Here is an 18,301-nt window from a genome sequence, read left to right on the forward strand (position 1 = left end):
ATTCATAGGCCGCGCCTATTAGACTAGTATAGCCTAATAATTCCTGAATTATATAATGAAAAAAAAACGGGCAAAAACAATCAATCGCTGCAGTCAGAAAGAAAGAAACGAACAAGAAAAAAAGAAAAAAGTGAGAGAAAAATAAAATAAAATAAATGGAATGGACCACATAGGGACTCGAACACGTACCAAAGTTTTCCAGCTCAAAACTATAGTTTAATATAGTCGAACGTGACGCGTGAGTCCAGCGCGCTAACCGATTGAGCTACTGAATGACCTGTGAAATCGATTGATCTCAAACTGACTATTATGGAATAGTGCATACCAGACTCTTATGATAAACAATCTCATCACCGCTGTAAATGTCGGAGGTATCGATGGCGAAAAACCTCGAGTTTTGCAAAAGTAGCTTAAATTTGGAGTGAAATTCAAATGGTAAAGGAATCGACATACTTTTGAGAAATAATGTAGGCAGTTAGAAATCAAAATTAACGTTCCACAATCCAGATATCGATAATGTAACATAACAGTGTTTTGTGGTACAAGATTCTCGAAAATTGTTCCCAAAAACGGGCTAATAAAATTTAATCGGTACTGTATTTGGTTCTTCCCTATGGCAACATTATTTCTTTGGTCGATTTGTAGTACAATACAAAAAAGTAGAAAACACTCACTCGGCGTGGTTTTATACGGAGCGAATATTTGAAAAAAAACTGCATGGAACGTGTTTTTGATCTTGTGAACATGGTGCGTAAAAATGATTTAAACGAAGGATTTTCAAACGGCTTCTAAACATTTGTATAAACACACAAAAATAATGTTAAGATACATCCATGCACCAACATTTGACTCACTGCGATATTTGATTGCTGAGAAAACGCGGTTTTAGAGAACAACTTTATACGTCTTTTATACGTTTTTTATACGTTTCTTCGTGTAACCTTAACTAGTCGAGTTACAGGTTAAATTATTAAGATTCTGGTAACAGATCCAAGAAAATGAAGTACTCACTCGATATATTTCAGTTCCTATCAGGAACCTTGTTCACTCTGCAATGACTGTAAAAGTGTTTCTATATGTCAGCAGACCCAAGTGGCTGTGATGACGTCGCCACTTTTGTTGGTTGCTGTTGTGAGATGATCTGGTCATAGATTCTGTCCAATTTGTATGCCCCTCGTCCTTGTTCATAGTGTTTTTGCCCCTGCTCCTGATCCAAATAGCTTCTTTAAGCCAACGCGTGGTTTTGTCTGCCTCTTGATCGATGATTTTAGCGTCGTCCCAGCTGATTACATGGTTGCTAGCTGCGACGTGCTCAGTTATTGCCGATTTATGGATTTGGGATGTGGAGGATTTTCTTTGAGACCTGGTGAAATTTTTGGCACTTATTTTTTCAGCTTCAGTTTTGTGTTCATGCAGCCTTGTTTTGAACAGACGGCCCGTTTCTCCGATGTACGTCTTAGGGCAGCTATTGCATGGTATTTCATATATGGATTCTGCTGTTCGGAGGGGATCCCGTTTGTCTTTGGGATGTACCAGTAAATTGCGCAAGGTGCAGTGCGGCTTCATGGCGGTCGAAAAACCATGTGTCTTGAATACTCTAGACACTCTCTCTGAAAGGCCCTCGACGTAGGGTACAACGACTGACCCCTTAGCGTTGTCTTTGTCGTCTTTCTTCTCCCTTTTCTTGGTTTTTGGATGTTGTTTATCTTCCTTAACCTTGTCGATGGCCCAACCGGGGTATCCACATTGAGAGAGAGCGTCCTTGATCTTGCTTTCTTCTTCAACTTTGTCAGCCTCCTCTGTGACGATAGCATCCTTTCTGTCAAGGAGAGTCCTAGAATTGACCCTGGACATAATCAGGAAGAAATTGGCTCAAGATCGTACTCTTCACCTTAGAACAAGATTGACAGTTGACAACATCATGGAATTGGTTGAATTTATTTTAACAACTACATATTTCACCTCCAAAGGTATCATCTACCAGCAGAAAAAAGGCGCCGCCATGGTCAGTCCCCTCAGCCCGATTGCTGTCGATTTGTTCATAGAATGGTTGGAAGTCCAGGCCATAGCTACTGCACCACCCAGCTGTAGGCCGAAGCTTTGGAAGCGCTACGTGGATGATGTCCTCGAAATTGTCCTCGAAAGGTGAAACCATCAACTTGACTGACCATCTCAATCAAATTGATCCAACTGGCAGCATTAAATTTACATATGAGGAGGAGGTAGATGGCAGTATTCCTTTCCTAGACACGCAAATCACCAGGAAACCAGATGGCAACACAAAGTTGTCTATTTACAGGAAGCCTACACATACAAACCAATATTTACAATTCCATTCGCACCACCCTTTACACCAGAAATTGGGAGTGGTAAGGACTCTCCTTGACAGAAAGGATGCTATCGTTACAGAGGAGGCTGACAAAGTTGAAGAAGAAAGCAAGATCAAGGACGGTCTCTGTCAATGTGGATACCCCGGTTGGGCCATCGACAAGGTTAAGGAAGATAAACAACATCCAAAAACCAAGAAAGGGGAGAAGAAAGACGACAAAGACAAAGCTAAGGGGTCAGTCGTTGTACCCTACGTCTAGGGCCTTTCAGAGAGAGTGTCTAGAGTATTCAAGAAACATGGTTTTTCGACCGCCATGAAGCCGCACTGCACCTTGCGCAATTTACTGGTACTTCCCAAAGACAAACGGGATCCCCTCCAAACAGCAGAATCCATATATGAAATACCATGCAATAGCTGCCCTAAGACGTACATCGGAGAAACGGGCCGTCTGTTCAAAACTAGGCTGCATGAACACAAAACTGAAGCTGAAAAAATAAGTGCCAAAAATTTCACCAGGTCTCAAAGAAAATCCTCCACATCCAAAATCCATAAATCGGCAATAACTGAGCACGTCGCAGCTAGCAACCATGTAATCAGCTGCGACGACGCTAAAATCATCGATCAAGAGGCAGACAAAACCACGCGTTGGCTTAAAGAAGCTATTTGGATCAGGAGCAGGGGCAAAAACACTATGAACAAGGACGAGGGGGCATACAAATTGGACAGAATCTATGACCAGATCATCTCACAACAGCAACCAACAAAAGTGGCGACGTCATTACAGCCACTTGGGTCTGCTGACATCTAGAAACACTTTTACAGTCATTGCAGAGTGAACAATGTTCCTGATAGGAACTGAAATATATCGAGTGAGTACTTCATTGTCTTGGATCTGTTACCAGAATCTTAATAATTTAACTTGACTTTGAACGATCCTGATGAATCTCATCAATAATAATCGAGTTACATTTGGGACATCAAACATGTCAAATAAAAAAATGTTACCTACCATTTTCGATACCATGACAATTTTTGGCCCAATATTTCTGAATGTGGCAAATATCTGAAGAAGTCGAATGTAACATATGAACAAATTCAGGGACAGAATGATTCTTGCGGCATCTAGTGTGTCATGGAAAAAACGAAGGACAATACCGATGATGAAAAGAAGTGATGTTATCAGATCAATTCGATTCCAGTAATCGGAAATCCAATCTTTGATGCGATGTTGCCAGCTATCTGCGTCTCCTTGCGCAATCTGGTAATGATAAACCAAGAGAATTTAATAATTAGAATTTAGTTAAAATGGTGTATGTGTGACTTATATATTGAATGAATATACGACGACTTCAGTTTCATATTTGTATATTTGATGGTATGTTTTTAGCAGAAACTGATATGATCTTTGGAAATATTCAAGAATTTCCAGAAATGTTAATACGATATAGAAAGTAGGATGAAAGGTAATAGTTTGTGTACTTTTATCTTTTATCTTTGAGATAAAGGTTCTATGTCATCAAATTAAAGAAATATTACAAATAACTTGTATCATTATTGATTATGTCGCTGAAAATAAGCAACATTTCAAGCATTTTCGTTGTGTATCTTATGCTTAGAATTGGAGACATAATCCAATAGGTCGATATTGCACATTATTTCACCTTTCTTTCAACAACTTCAACCAAATCCCAACGTTTCCTAAACAGCCTTTCTAGCAGCAAACATTAACAGGTGTACTCCATCATCCCAGTCGTTCTGAAATTCCAAATACTTTGTCCAGATCATGTTTTTCAAAGTTTGCTGGAACCTTTCCAGTGCACTTTGTCATTCGGGATGGTAAAAACTTGAGCTATATACAGGGTGTCCCAGAAAAAAATACAGGGTGAATGAATTTGTACATAATTTGAGAAATATGCATCAAAATTCAAACATTAAAAACAAGAATTCCTGAAAAAAATTGGTGTCAGTTCCAATTTACAATGTAATTATTATTTGAATGTAATGTTAAAGATGGAATTGCATGAGAAGTCTTGCACTGCAGCACTGACAGGAACATTTAGTGGTAGTTCATTTATCATTAAATAGTTACACTTACATACGTGTTTTGGCGCAGCGTCAGCCTTCTATTCTAGCTAAAAACGTTTTTAAAAATAAAACATATGCAAATGAGGCAGCTTATTTGCATATTTTGCGACAAAATCACATGGGATCTTAAGACTGCCCCTTACCACCATCCCACCAAGTTAAATCTCTATACGCCTCACCAGTTCCAAAAAATAGCAAAAAGCCTTTTTTTGAATAAACACATATGCAAATGAGGTGGCTAATTTGAATATTTTGCGACAAAAATCACGTGGGATCTTAATCAATCAATCAATCAATCAATCAGTCTTTATTTCATTCAAAATACAACAATACAATAACAGCAAAACAACACATTTGAATGAGGAGATGCTCAGAAGGCCAAAAAGGCCTGAACAAGCACCCCCTTAACCTTAGCCTACGTTTCTTAATTTGTCTAATAAAATACAATTACATACATACAAACACCCCCACCCTCTTTCATACATTCATGTAGAACGAACTAAGCAGGAAAAAAAATGATGAATAAAGTATTAAGACTGCAGCTTAAGACTGCCCCTTTACCACCACCCTACCAAGTTACATCTATATACCCCCTACCAGTTCTGAAAAATGGCAAAAAGCGTTTTTAAAAATAGAAAAAAAGGAAATGAGGATGCTGCACTGATTGGCATATTTTGTGACAAAAATAGCATCTGATCTTAAGACTGCTCTTAACCATCACCCCACCAAATTACATTTCTATATGCCCCACCAGTTCCGAAAAATGGCCAAAAGCATTTCGACAAATAAAAAAATAGGCAAATGTGGTGACTAATTTGCATATCTTGCGACAAAAATCGCATCGGATCTTACGACTGCGCTTACCACAACCTCATCAAGTTACATCCCTATACGCCTCACCAGTTCTTCGAAATGGCAAGAAAAAACCAAAAACAGTTCTTAAGTTAAATATGCAAATTAGCTACCTAATTTGCATAATTTGCGCCAAAATTGCATCTAGTCTTAGGGCATCCACTTACCACCACCCTACCAAGTTACACCCCAATACACCTCACCAGCTCCGAGAAACTAACCTGGAAGCCAAAGGCATTTAAAAACATAGTTCACACAATGCAAATGTATAAGACCCCATTATAGCATAAGGCAATTTATAAGTCGTTTTAAATGATTTTAAATGTGACGTATAAAATTTGTCTATAACACAGGGAGATATAAAATGTAGGGATTTGGGTACTTTTTGTTCAATTTTCACAGATTTTGACCCATGTTTTTGTTTGTCTGTTTATCCCAGTGTCGCTGAAACAAAGAATTATATTAATTAAATCACCTATAAATTTATAATTAATAAAGGACAAAGAAAGATAAAAGCAAAAGTATGCTTCATTTAGTTAAACAATAGTAACATCCCTGTTGTGTACAAAAAATAACTCTATACGACAATCAAATCAGGATCAATTCATAGACTAAGTGCACAGGCAGAGGGAAATGTGGATTTCTCAGCGGATGGAACAGCCATTTTTTTCAGAGGGAGTATGTAAATTAAATGGAACATCTATTTTGGGGCCATTATTTCAGAGGGAGTATATGCCAATGGGTATGTAATTTAACTAGAACAGCCTTAAATTGATATCGATATTGATATTGACGTCACAGATTCGATTTGTCACGTGACGGTCAAACCTGTAGGAGAAGGTGTCAGTTCTGCAGGAACTGACACAAAAACAATGTGTAACCCATCTTATTCTACATCTTATGCCGATTGAATCGATTGACTGGTTGCAAAGAAATGAGCAATTACGTAACGCATGCTTCAGTCCACTTCATTCCAAATTTAAAAGAAAGATCATTCAATATTATGCACGCTAGTGGTTAACATGTCAATGTGCTTTATATTTTGTTCGGTGAAATCCTTTTCGTTTATCTTAAACAAACTATTTTTTTTTTGCAAAACATTTAATTAGGTTTTGTTCAAATGTGAAAATAATGCGATATTAAAGATGAAAGCTGTACGATGATGCTGGGTACTTGTAAATATATTTTTTCGTTAATGTTGACATAATTATTGAATAAAGAATTATTGCATAAAGAATTTCAGCTGGCTATCAAGTTTAAAACATTACGATTTTTGGAATATTTCCAAGAAATGGTAATGAAAAATTTAAATCTTGTAAAACTTAATAACAATAACATAATGTTGCATGATATCGAAAATCAGCACTTGATCTTGGCTCAAATGTTCTTTGGAAAGTTAACATATGTGATGCGATCAAGCAAAATCAGTCGGAACTCGCAAATATTGATTTTGAGATATAGTCAAACAAAGGAAATATTTCCTTTTGTTTCCTCTTGTTTTGGAAACTCTTTAATTGCTCATATCTTTGGAACTGGTTGTTCAATTTCAATGGGGCTTTCGGCAAAATCCAGCTTTGTAAATCTTTTTTTCTATCCTATAAAAAACTGAAAATTAAATTTTTCCGAGTTCCGACTGATTTTGCTTGATCGCATCACATATTTGCACAACGTAAAGAGTTAAAGTTGGAATGCTTCCAATTGCAGAAATGAACGTTTTCTCGGACAAACTGTTATTTATCTTGCACCCATAGTGGGCAGGAGAACATGAAAACTAATATGAGATACTGTATTAGGATCACATATTAAGTATCATGTGAGAGTATACTCTTGTACTCCAGAAGACAGGATCACATATTAAAAAAAAAGCGCCCTCTGTTGTTATTAATCGTATTTAATGCGTATTTACAACGTTGTGAATAAAAATTTGACACCATAGAATATAAAAACTAGTAATTTGATAAGTTAAAATAAGATTTTTAACGGAATAAATCTAAATAATATGATTATGCAGTTTATTCCGTTAAATATTTACCCCATAATTTCCCAGATGATGGTGGATGCGATATCGCTATTTTGACGTCGCCATTGGATTAACACATAATCATGAAATCTTCACAAACAATTCTAAATTTGTTATGTGGTGTCAAAGCAAAATTATCTTACTCTAAAACCGTTGGGGTTCTGCAAAGTACCCCACTGCAAGTATGTTAATTGTCCATTTATAATCGCTAACCGTGTATTGTGAATGGGGCTGTCAGCCCTGTATCTTCGCCAGCCTCGTACGTCCGTGTTGCGTGTCCTATGCCGCCTGTAATTTCCCTCATTCTTCAAGCCCTGCCCTCTATCGGGTGCTAATTTAAAGTTTAAGCTTGATTGCTATTGTTTCTTTGTAAGCCTGCGGCGCAACCTTGAACAATATTGTCCTTGAGATAACGCCCCGTATCCACCCCCAGCCAGCCCCATACCTCATTTCAATTTTTAACATACCCATATCATGCTTTTTATATTCCATAGTGTCGCACACTTTAATATGTGATCCTGTCTTCTGGAGTACAAGAGTATACTCTCACATGATACTTAATATGTGATCCTAATACAGTATCTCATATTAGTTTTCATGTTCTCCTACCCACTATGGGTGCATCTTCAGTGAAAGCATGAATAACATAATAATAATATATACTCGCTCATTTCTTCGTAAACAATCAAATTTGCATATATGATGCACAATAAAAGGTACTACGCCAGGCTTTTAAAACATCTAAAAAAAAAAGTAACTACCCCCCTTAAATAATGGCCATTATTCAAAAAGGGGCTATTGTGTTACAAATCTGTAAAATGCGTTGGAAGCAGAATTTATTTCTGCGCATTTTGACACCACATTTGATACAATAGCTCAAAAAACAATAAAACACCGGTCCGGTCAATTTAACGTAGTGAGGTCCAGATTTGAAAGTTGCACTTACAATACAAAAACACTCAGATATCATTACACAGATTTCCTTCCATTATACTGAATACAAAATCAATACAATTTACTGCAACTTTCAAATCTTGGGTTACATTGATTTAAATGTACGCTGTGACGTCACTACCCCGGTCGTCACTATTTAGTCAATTGCTATAAATGAGGTGTCAAAATGTGCAGAAATAAATTCTGCTTCCAACACATTATACAGATTTGTAATACAATCTCCCGTTTTTAAAAAGTGGTCATTATTTAAGGGGGTAAGTTACTTTTTTGAGATGTTTATATTGTTTGATTCCGATTTACTCGACTTATGTCCAAATGTGTTCACCCGGTATTTTTTTTATCTGGGACACCCTGTATACTGCTCTATACCTGATTGGCACATGACCTGATGCAATACTCCAGAAGTAATGTTTGATTTTTGATCAGACTGGACGGATTAAAGGTCGTATAGTCCACATGATTATTTCATGAGGAATGTCTGTTAATCTTTGCCACTAAGTGTTACAAAAAACTGTTGATATCAGCAATAAAACTACAGAATATAACCGTAATTTTTAGCCCCTACTTGCAAAATACTGAATTCAACTTGTAAGCTTGCATCGCGCACACAGGTTCGGGCATGGTGAATATTACTCGCTCTTACGTATCGCGTAGGCGCGCTTGCGTTCGCGTATACGCTACAGTAAAAGTGTGGATTCATCACTGATTAGCAACGCTTGGCTCTTGTACAAAAAGATATAGGAAGAGTTGTTGAAATAGCGATCATCAACTAGTTCGTACCAAACTCTAGATTAAGTTGAAAAGAAAGCAAAAACCTAAAGTGACAAGAAGGAATTTTATGCAACCAAGCTCCAACAGACGTCGATCAGATCAAAATTCAAAATTAAAACTTAGAAATAGATTTGATGTACTCCAAGATGTAGAAGAGTGTAAAGAAGAAAATACAACATTTTGAGGATGCTTACAAAGAAATTGCACAGAAGATTAACGGATACAAAGAGAAGGGTCAGAAACCATGAATCGGCAAGAAATCATTGTACTTAATAGAGGAGAGGATACAACAGAAGGGTAATATTGAAAAGACAGAGCCAAGTAGAATAAAACAGAACTTTAACAATAATACAGGAGCAAAGGTATGTATGTCAAGACAAGTATGAGAAGGGAATGGGCTGATGATCTCGCCTTAGGCTGAATAAGCAGCGGGAAAACGGAGAATGAGGGAGTTATATGATATTATAAAGACTTTAAGCAATGATAAAGGACAAATCAGGGAACATATTAACAGACTAATTGTTGATGCCATTTACCTAAATTCAAAGTTTGTTTAAGTGTTGTGCATCCTTAATCATTGCATTCCTATGGCATGTTTGTTTATGTGATGAGCGCCCTTGAAGTATAAGCTAAACATAGCCTGCAGCCCATCAATCACATGTAATTTGGTGCCGAATTTGGCACTGGAGGCTGTCATCTTGGTTTTTGATGTATTGTAGTGTAGAAGCTCTCGGTAAAGACACAATTAATCTTTACCTGAACCATCATAACTATTATTTGTGACAAGAACTAGAAGAAGATTAGCAAGTGAAGATAATAAACATCATCAAGATACGTTTCAGCTAAAGTGTATCCTTGGATTTGTGATGATTTGTGTCACTTTTTGTTGTTGGTTCCGAGTCATCGAATATTGTATTATTTAGTACCAAGCTTCTGCTAACCAGGGGAGCAAAGCAAGTTTGCCCCTACATTTGTAAAGATTAATTATCTGTAAGAAGATGCTATAGTTGGTAAATAGTTACCAAATAAAGGTTCAGTTGAGCGTCTGTTTGTAAGCTTAGGACCCGGTGCTTAATCTCGCCGATTACCTCTGCGTCGTCTCGCAGCATTTCGATGGCTCTACTGCGTCTTGCAGTTTCAAGCCGCAGCACGCCGATGAATTAATATAGTGTATAAGCCATATACCTGGTTGCGAATTCGCGAGCAGTTATGGGCATCGAGTTCGCAACATCTTGCCATCTTCTTGCTCTGCGGTTTGCCATTCATTACTCAAAACCTTTATATTAATGTTTATTGTAGTACGTACTTGAGTTTACTCACCGTGAGCAATTTGCGGATCAGTCGATATAATCCGGCAAAGAATCAACGCACTCAAGAACACTAATTTGTAAGGGTATTGTTGTTAAGTGTTATAAGCCGTTTGCGAGAAATGTAGGAGTTGGGCCGATCAAGCCGATGAACGGGTGACTGAACATGGCTTTTCATCGAGCAGACACACATTTTGTTAGTGCATATCGCAACAGTATTTTATTTCTCAGCATAGGCGCATCGGCTTGGGTCTGCGTCTTGGGTTGCGGGCACGCCGCAGACTTTATCGGCGAGATTAAGCACCCAGACCTTACCTAAAAATAGCTAAAAGCTTAAGGTCGTGTCAGCAGTGTAAACATAATCATAAACATTGCATTGGCACAGACAGTCACCACAGCCTCCAGTCATGTCAGACGTCACTGAATATAGCAAATATTAATGAGTGTGCATGTAGATAAATGCACACTTGGTAGAAGCTTATGATTAGAACTTCAAAGAAGTTATCAAGGCCCATGAATCCGAATCGTAGAAATCAAATAAAGATATCAGTAGTAGCTGCCCGCATGTACATTTCTAACACAGACATTAGATCTCTTGCACCGTTGTGCAGGAATGACTTGTAGAATCAAAAGCACAAACTGACACGGGACTACTACTGAAAAATAGCTTTGTGGTATTTTAATAAATATCTAATAAAGGGGTAACAAGTTTACTCCCACCCGTCGCGAGTCGCTTACGACAATTCGCGAGTCGCTTACGACAATTCGCGAGTCGCTTACGACAATTCAAATAAAGTTTGGTAGTAAAGTGCCTGTATGTACATTTCTAACACTGACATTAGATCTCTTGCACCGTTGTGCGGGAATGACTCATAGAATCATACAACACTGACACAGGACTTCTACCTAAAAAAGAGTTTTGTGGTATTTTGTTATCAATAAACGGGCGCAAAGAGCTTACTCCCGCCCGTCGGCACACGATAAACGGGTGCATCAATCTTTCTCCCACCCGTCGGTAAGCAACGTAGGGCCTGCATTCAAGCAAAGTTTCGTGTACTGACATTCATATTTATTTCAGGTTTCGACACATGTAGCCTCACAAACCACACTTTACACAGGTCCTACGTATAGTTTCTCACATAAATTAGTGAACCGTTGTTCACTTTAGAAAAGTATTGCGCTTCGTTGCTTGCATCGGCGTCGTTTCGTTAATCCGTTCGTTTCGGTACTATCGAAGACATGTCGAGTCATAAAAGCGGTTCCGAATTAAGAAGCAGAAGATCTTATAAAAGTGATGCATTATCTAAAAGTACAGAATATGCTTTATTGCAAGCTGCAACTCGAAAGGTAGAGCTAGAATGTCGTGCCAAAGCATTGAAGGAAAAAGCAAGCTCTAGAAAGTGAGGAATTTAATATCCAAGCAAGGGCAAAAGACTTGGAACAAGAAATGCAAGCCAGGGCAAGGGACTTACAACAACAAAGAGAGTGGTTGGAAATGAAGACCGAAATAAACATACAGCAAGCCAAAATAGATGTATTGGAGGATTATGAACATAAATCCCAGAGCTTAAGAAGTAGACCAAAATCGGTGCTTGATGACCTCACAGAAGCTCAACCAGATACAAACACATCAGTGAGGCAGTGGTTGAACCACAACACCAGAGAAGGTCAAGAAATTGATGGCAAGTTCCTAGCTAAACATGATACAATTGGTGCTGTAGGTCTAAATCCAGGGGCAAGACCAAAATACACACATATGGAGTTGGGACCTGCAAAAAATCAGCCAGCAGTGGGCATGACTACTGATGGTAAAGTACATACTGATTTAGGTCAACAAGTTCAGCCAAGAAGCAGGTTAACAACCAGTCAAGTTATGCAAGTCAACTTTCCACCACAAAGTGAAGTCTTGTTTCCTGCAGCAGCACCTGAGGAATCAGAGAGTACAGGGGACAGAATACCCCCACATTATTTGTCTGCCACTAAATATGAAAGTATCGATGAACAGTATTGTCAGTATGGTCAAGAACAGTACAGTGAACAGTATGAACATGAAGGGCCTTCATCAGTAAAGAACGGTCATAGAGTAACTTCGTCACCAGAGCCTGATGCGAAGAAAAAACAAGTCATGTTGCCACGGCAACATGTAACAAGCGAGCCAATAGAAGTGAAAGAAGATACCAGTATAGAAAATTTGGCACGCAACCAAGACAACTTAACAAGGCTGCTGGTGGAACAACATAAACAAGCGAGTTTACCAAAGCGGACATTACAAACATTTACTGGGGACCCGCTTCTGTATATTACTTTTATAAGAGCCTTTGAATTCATCATCGAAAATAAGAGCAAAAGCAATAGAGACCGTCTGTACTATCTTGAACAGTACACAAGAGGTGAAGCCAACAGTTTGGTGAAAAGTTGTATTCACATGGATGATGAGGTTGGTTACCTGGAAGCAAAAAGGTTGTTGGAAAGGAAATATGGTAATAAGCACAAGATTGCAGAGGCTTACTTAGCGAAGATGAGGCAGTGGCCGAATGTGAAAGGTGATAGTTCAGGGCTACAAGATTTGTCATTATTTTTGTTAGAATGCAAAAATACCATGACCAGCCTGGGCTATACTAATGAGTTGCAAAGTACAGCAAACATTAGAATGTTGATGATGAAGTTACCATATAGTATGAGAGACAGATGGAGGAGACAAGTAGATTATGTAGAAGAAGAAAGAAACAAAGTGGTAACATTTGAAGATTTCACCTCCTTCCTAGAAAAACAGGCTAGAATAGAACTAATGCTGCCTACGGTAGAAGTGTGACGGAGAAGGAAGATAGTACTAAGAAGGAAGAAAGGGTAAAAAACCCAAACTATCAGACTTATAAAGCTAGAAGAAATCTAGCAACAATCACAGAAGCTGTGTCGGCAAGTGTGACATCAAATAGTCCAGGAGCCAGACCAAATGTAATGTCATATAGTCCAGGAGCCAGGCCAAATGTGTCGTCAAGTAGCCCAGGAGCCGACAAGCCGTGTACATATTGCAAGGGTAAAGATCACACTTTGGAAATGTGTAACAAATTGAAGGAAAAGCCTATAAGTGACCGGTTGCAGTATCTAAGAGAGTTGGGAGTTTGTTTTGGCTACCTAAAGAAAGCAACACATTACAGTAAAATCTGCAAATACAAGCTTACCTGCAAGACATGTAAAAAGCGCCATCCAACAGTGCTACATGTGAAACAGGAAGAGACACAGAAGTCTGGTGAAGTTGCCAATCAGACTTGTGGGCTTACAGGCGCCGGAGCTAAATCTAGCGAATCATATCCCACAATAATACCAGTCATAGTCTACTCAAGAGTTTTCAGAATGTCTGTATAAACTTACGCCTATCTCGACAACGGCAGTGATGCTGTATTCTGTTCTGAAAGGCTGCAAAGGGAACTACATGTTAAGGGCAAGAAAACCAAGCTGGAAATTGAAACCATAACAGATGATATCATAGTAGACAGTGAAGTCATCCAAGATTTAGAAGTTTCTGACATGAACAGAAATAATATCATCTCTCTTCCAAAGGCATACACACAAGATAAGATCCCTGGTGACTTGGCTGACATTATTAACCAGGATGATATTGATGCAATTCCTTATATGGAAGAAGTTAAGCTAGGAAGATTAAGTGATGAATCTCAATGCCATATTGGTCTCCTCATAGGAAATAATGTGCCTAAGGCATTTGAGCCAATACATGTAGTAAACAGCCAAGGTGAAGGACCTTTCGCCTGCCAAACTAGACTTGGATGGACAGTGTATGGTATCAAAAATAAAGAACACAAAAGGACATCAGTCATCCACAGAATTAAAGCACATGACACTATTGACCAGCAATTAGAGAAACTCTACAACGCTGAGTTCAATGAGTGAATCATTGATGACAAACCAGAGAGAAGCGTGAGTGAAGGACAATTCCTAAACAGAGTAGAAGCATCAATCAAGTATGTAGATGGGCACTACCAAGTAGGTTTCCCGCTCAAAGATGATGACATGGAATTGCCGAACAATATACATCAAGCCGAATTGCGGGTATGCCATCTGAAGAGGAAGTTAGAAAGGGACTCGGTTTTCAACGACCAATACACTGCATTCATGAATGATATGTTTAAAAATGATTATGCAGAAGAAGTGCCCAAAGATGCATGTAATAGAAAGGATGGCAAGGTGTGGTATGTCCCCCACCATGGGGTGTTTCACCCCACCAAGGGCAAGCTGCGAGTTGTATTTGATTGTGCGGCGAAGTACATGGGCCAGTCTTTAAACTCACAATTACTAAAAGGATCCGACTTGACAAGCAACTTGGTAGGTGTGTTGACGAGGTTTAGAGAGCACCCTGTTGGAGTTGTAGCAGATATAAAAGCAATGTCCATCAAGTGCGTGTACCAGAATCAGACAGAGACTTAGTAAGATTTCTATGGTGGCCCTACGGTGACCTGAGTCTGCCTCTGAAGGAATATAGGATGAATGTGCACTTGTTTGGTGCAACTTCGTCTCCTTCATGTGCGAATTTCGCACTGAGAAAGACCGCTGATGATGGTAAGGAGAAATACAGTGAAGAAGTATGCAACACAGTGCTGTCCAACTTCTATGTCGATGATTACCTCAAATCTATCGAAAGTGAAAGCAAAGCTATTCAACTCGTCAGTGATCTCACCAATTTGTGTAAGGATGGTGGTTTCAAGTTGACCAAGTGGTTGAGTAACTCAAGAGAAGTGTTGCAGTCAGTTCCTGAAGACGATAGAGCTGAGACTACAAAGACACTAGATTTGAAGAATGAAGAGTTACCATCAGAAAAGGTGCTGGGGTTGCTATGGTCACCAGAAACCGACAGGTTTGGCTTCCATATTAAGGTGAAAGAGAGACCTCCTACCAGAAGAGGCATCCTAGCAACTGTAAGCTCCATCTATGACCCGCTAGGATTTGTTGCTCCAGCAATCCTGCCAGCAAAACAAATACTGCAGAACTTACGCAAGCTGCAGCTTGGTTGGGATGAGTCTATTCCTAGTGAGCTTCTGACCCGTTGGGAAAGATGGCTTGATGAAGTACCGAAATTGTCAGATTTCACCATCGAAAGATGTTTCAAGCCCAAGGACTTTGAAGAAAGTGAAGTCCAGATGCACCACTTCTGTGATGCAAGTCAGAAGGGGTATGGTTCAGTGAGTTACTTACGATTCGTTAATGAGAGTGGTCAAGTGCATCTTACTCTCCTGACAGCCAAGGCAAGAGTTGCTCCTTTGAAGATCATAACTATACCTCGCCTAGAGTTAACTGCAGCTGCAATGGCAGTAAAGGTCAACAACATGTTGCAAAAGGAACTACAGTTGAAAGTCGAAAGCACATACTTCTGGACTGATAGTCAGACCGTGATCAAGTATATTAACAATGACACCGCCAGATTCCACACCTTTGTGGCTAATCGAGTCGCATTGATTAGAGATGGCTCCCAGCCACACCAATGGAAGTATGTAGGAACCAGCTCAAACCCTGCAGACGATTGCTCAAGGGGCTTAGCCGTTGATTGCTTCCTCAAGAATAGAAGGTGGACTGATGGTCCAGACTTCTTACACAAAGCAGAAAACCAGTGGCCAAAGACTACCATTGGAAACAGCGCTGAAGAGCTAGCTGATGATCCAGAAGTTAAAAGGAAATTAGTAGTCAACACAGCGTTGACAGAAGAAGCAACAGATACAATGGAGAAACTACTTACACGATTCTCCTCATGGTATCAACTTTGTCGTTGTGTTGCATGGATCCTCAGAGTCAAGAAATATCTCCGTAAGATCTGTCATGATAGAGATGATGATAGAGTTGATGATAGAGTTGATAATGGAGATGATGACGGTAGAAAGAATGATGAGAATGAAGAGCATGGCAACATTACAGATTTGCTTAATGTTGCTGACATGCAAGAAGCAGAAAGAGCTGTGATAGTATATGTCCAAACCAAGGCATATCCAGAAGAAATTAAGACACTAAAAGAGCTGCAATTGAGAAGTAATGACAGTCAGCCAGAAGACAACTTGCGACAAGTTAGCAAGATTAAGAAAGCAAGTCCTCTCTACAGACTTAATCCATTTATAGAAGATGGAGTAGTCAGAGTAGGTGGTCGACTGGCTAAGTCAGCTCTACCTGAAAAGACAAAATTTCCATCAATCATACAAAAGAAGTCCCACATTGCAAAGTTGATTTTACATGACGTTCATGAAGCAACTGGACATGGGGGGCACAAACCACATGTTGGCTCACCTGCATAAGAAGTACTGGATAACAAATGCTAATGCAGCAGCTAGAAAGGTTATCAACAGTTGCATCACCTGCAGAAAGAGGAATGCAAAAGTACAACAGCAGATGATGAGTGATCTTCCCAAAGACAGAGTCACTCCAGGAGAGCCACCATTTTCAAGAGTTGGAATGGACTATTTCGGTCCACTAGAAGTTAAACAAGGCCGTAGTATAGTCAAGCGATATGGTGTAGTGTTCGTCTGCCTTGCATCCAAAGCCATACACATTGAAATGGCAGCGTCTTTGGATACCGATGCCTGCGTGAATGTCATACGACGATTCGTGTCCAGAAGAGGCCAAGTGAAACAGATCCGCTCTGACAATGGCACCAATTTGATAGGGGCAGAAAGAGAGTTACGCCGAGAAATTGCAGCTTGGAATCAAGACAGAATCCATGACTACCTTCTGCAAAGAGAGATTGAGTGGACCTTTAATCCACCAGCAGGAAGTCACCATGGAGGCATCTGGGAACGTCAAATACGGACAATCAGGAAAGTGATGTGCTCTGTTATAAAGGAACAAACACTAACAGATGACTCTCTTCGTACATTACTGTGTGAGATAGAAGCCATAGTTAACAGCCGACCACTCACCAATGTTCCTGGAGAAGTATCTGATTTAGAGCCACTTACACCAAATCACCTTCTTCAACTAAAGAGTGACATGATCTTACCACCAGCCGCTGCAGGAAAGCTGAGTCAGTATGCCAAGCGTCGGTGGAGGCAAGTCCAGTATCTGGCAGACCTGTTTTGGCGCAGATGGATCAAGGAATACCTTCCTCAGTTACAGCAAAGACAAAGGTGGATTCACCCACAGCGAAATGCCAAGGTGGGAGATGTCGTCATGGTTGTAAATGAATCTACTCCCAGAAACGTCTGGCCGCTAGGAAGGGTGATCGAAACTCTCCCTGCAAGTGATGGACTGGTTCGACGTGTGAGGGTGAAAACTAGGACAAGCATTCTCACCAGACCCATTGATAAACTGTGTTTGCTGTTGGAATCAGAAGTCCCAGATCTAGATATAGGAGTGAAGAAAGATTCTACTTCAACTCATCCATCAGTACAAGCACTGGGTAACCCAAGTACCAAGCCTAAAACTACGTCCAGTGCTACCAACAATGAAACTGTATCAGTGTCAGGTACTCCAGAAGCAAGACCACGACGAACATTGAAACCAGTGAAACGCCTGGACTTGTAAAGCACTAAAGAACTAATAGTGTTATAACAACAAGCCAATGAAACCGTTATAACCAAAAGGTATCAGCTAAGCTAAATTGCCACTTAGTCTGGAGGCTAAGCTACGGATCAGCTGATATATAAAATAAGACTAACCATCAGTTTACGTTAAATTGCCATGAAAGGCAAGCTGACACCTTGCTTTCACTTTGGAACAACTGATGCAAACTGTCAAATTCATCATGAGATCTACCAGATGTGACGACAGATGAACCTACCTGAACTACAGAAGTGAAGACTGGTGATTCATCTCTACAGCGACGTGTCTGCGTTTAGTGTGAAGTTGCCAGATTCGTATACAACTCATCGTCAAGATCAAGAATGAACATGTTTGTCACCGATCACCACATCTGTGAATTTGATTTTGTAAAGAAGAATCCTATGCATGCAATTTGTACCGATGGAACCATTGTGCATCATTAGCAAG

The 18,301-nt window shown here is 39.5% G+C and overlaps 2 protein-coding genes across 2 annotated transcripts; both read left to right on the forward strand.

The window, feature by feature from the left end:
- Positions 1 to 14,817: 14,817 nt before the first annotated feature.
- LOC140144131 (uncharacterized) lies at positions 14,818 to 16,611 on the forward strand. Its single transcript, XM_072165967.1, has one exon. The coding sequence runs from the start codon at positions 14,818 to 14,820 to the stop codon at positions 16,609 to 16,611; it is 1,794 nt and encodes a 597-aa protein (XP_072022068.1).
- Positions 16,612 to 16,708: 97 nt separating this feature from the next.
- LOC140144132 (uncharacterized) lies at positions 16,709 to 17,836 on the forward strand. The gene has a single exon (XM_072165968.1). It carries the CDS (start codon positions 16,709 to 16,711, stop codon positions 17,834 to 17,836), a length of 1,128 nt encoding a protein of 375 aa, XP_072022069.1.
- The last annotated feature ends 465 nt before the right edge of the window (positions 17,837 to 18,301 follow it).

Source organism: Amphiura filiformis, unplaced genomic scaffold (assembly GCF_039555335.1).
Source record: "Amphiura filiformis unplaced genomic scaffold, Afil_fr2py scaffold_41, whole genome shotgun sequence".
Taxonomy (NCBI): domain Eukaryota; kingdom Metazoa; phylum Echinodermata; class Ophiuroidea; order Amphilepidida; family Amphiuridae; genus Amphiura; species Amphiura filiformis.

Excerpts from the sequence above, each read along its gene's own strand:
- LOC140144131 (XM_072165967.1), top strand. The coding sequence starts at position 14,818 with ATGAATGTGCACTTGTTTGGTGCAACTTCGTCTCCTTCATGTGCGAAT.
- LOC140144132 (XM_072165968.1), top strand. The coding sequence starts at position 16,709 with ATGAGTGATCTTCCCAAAGACAGAGTCACTCCAGGAGAGCCACCATTT.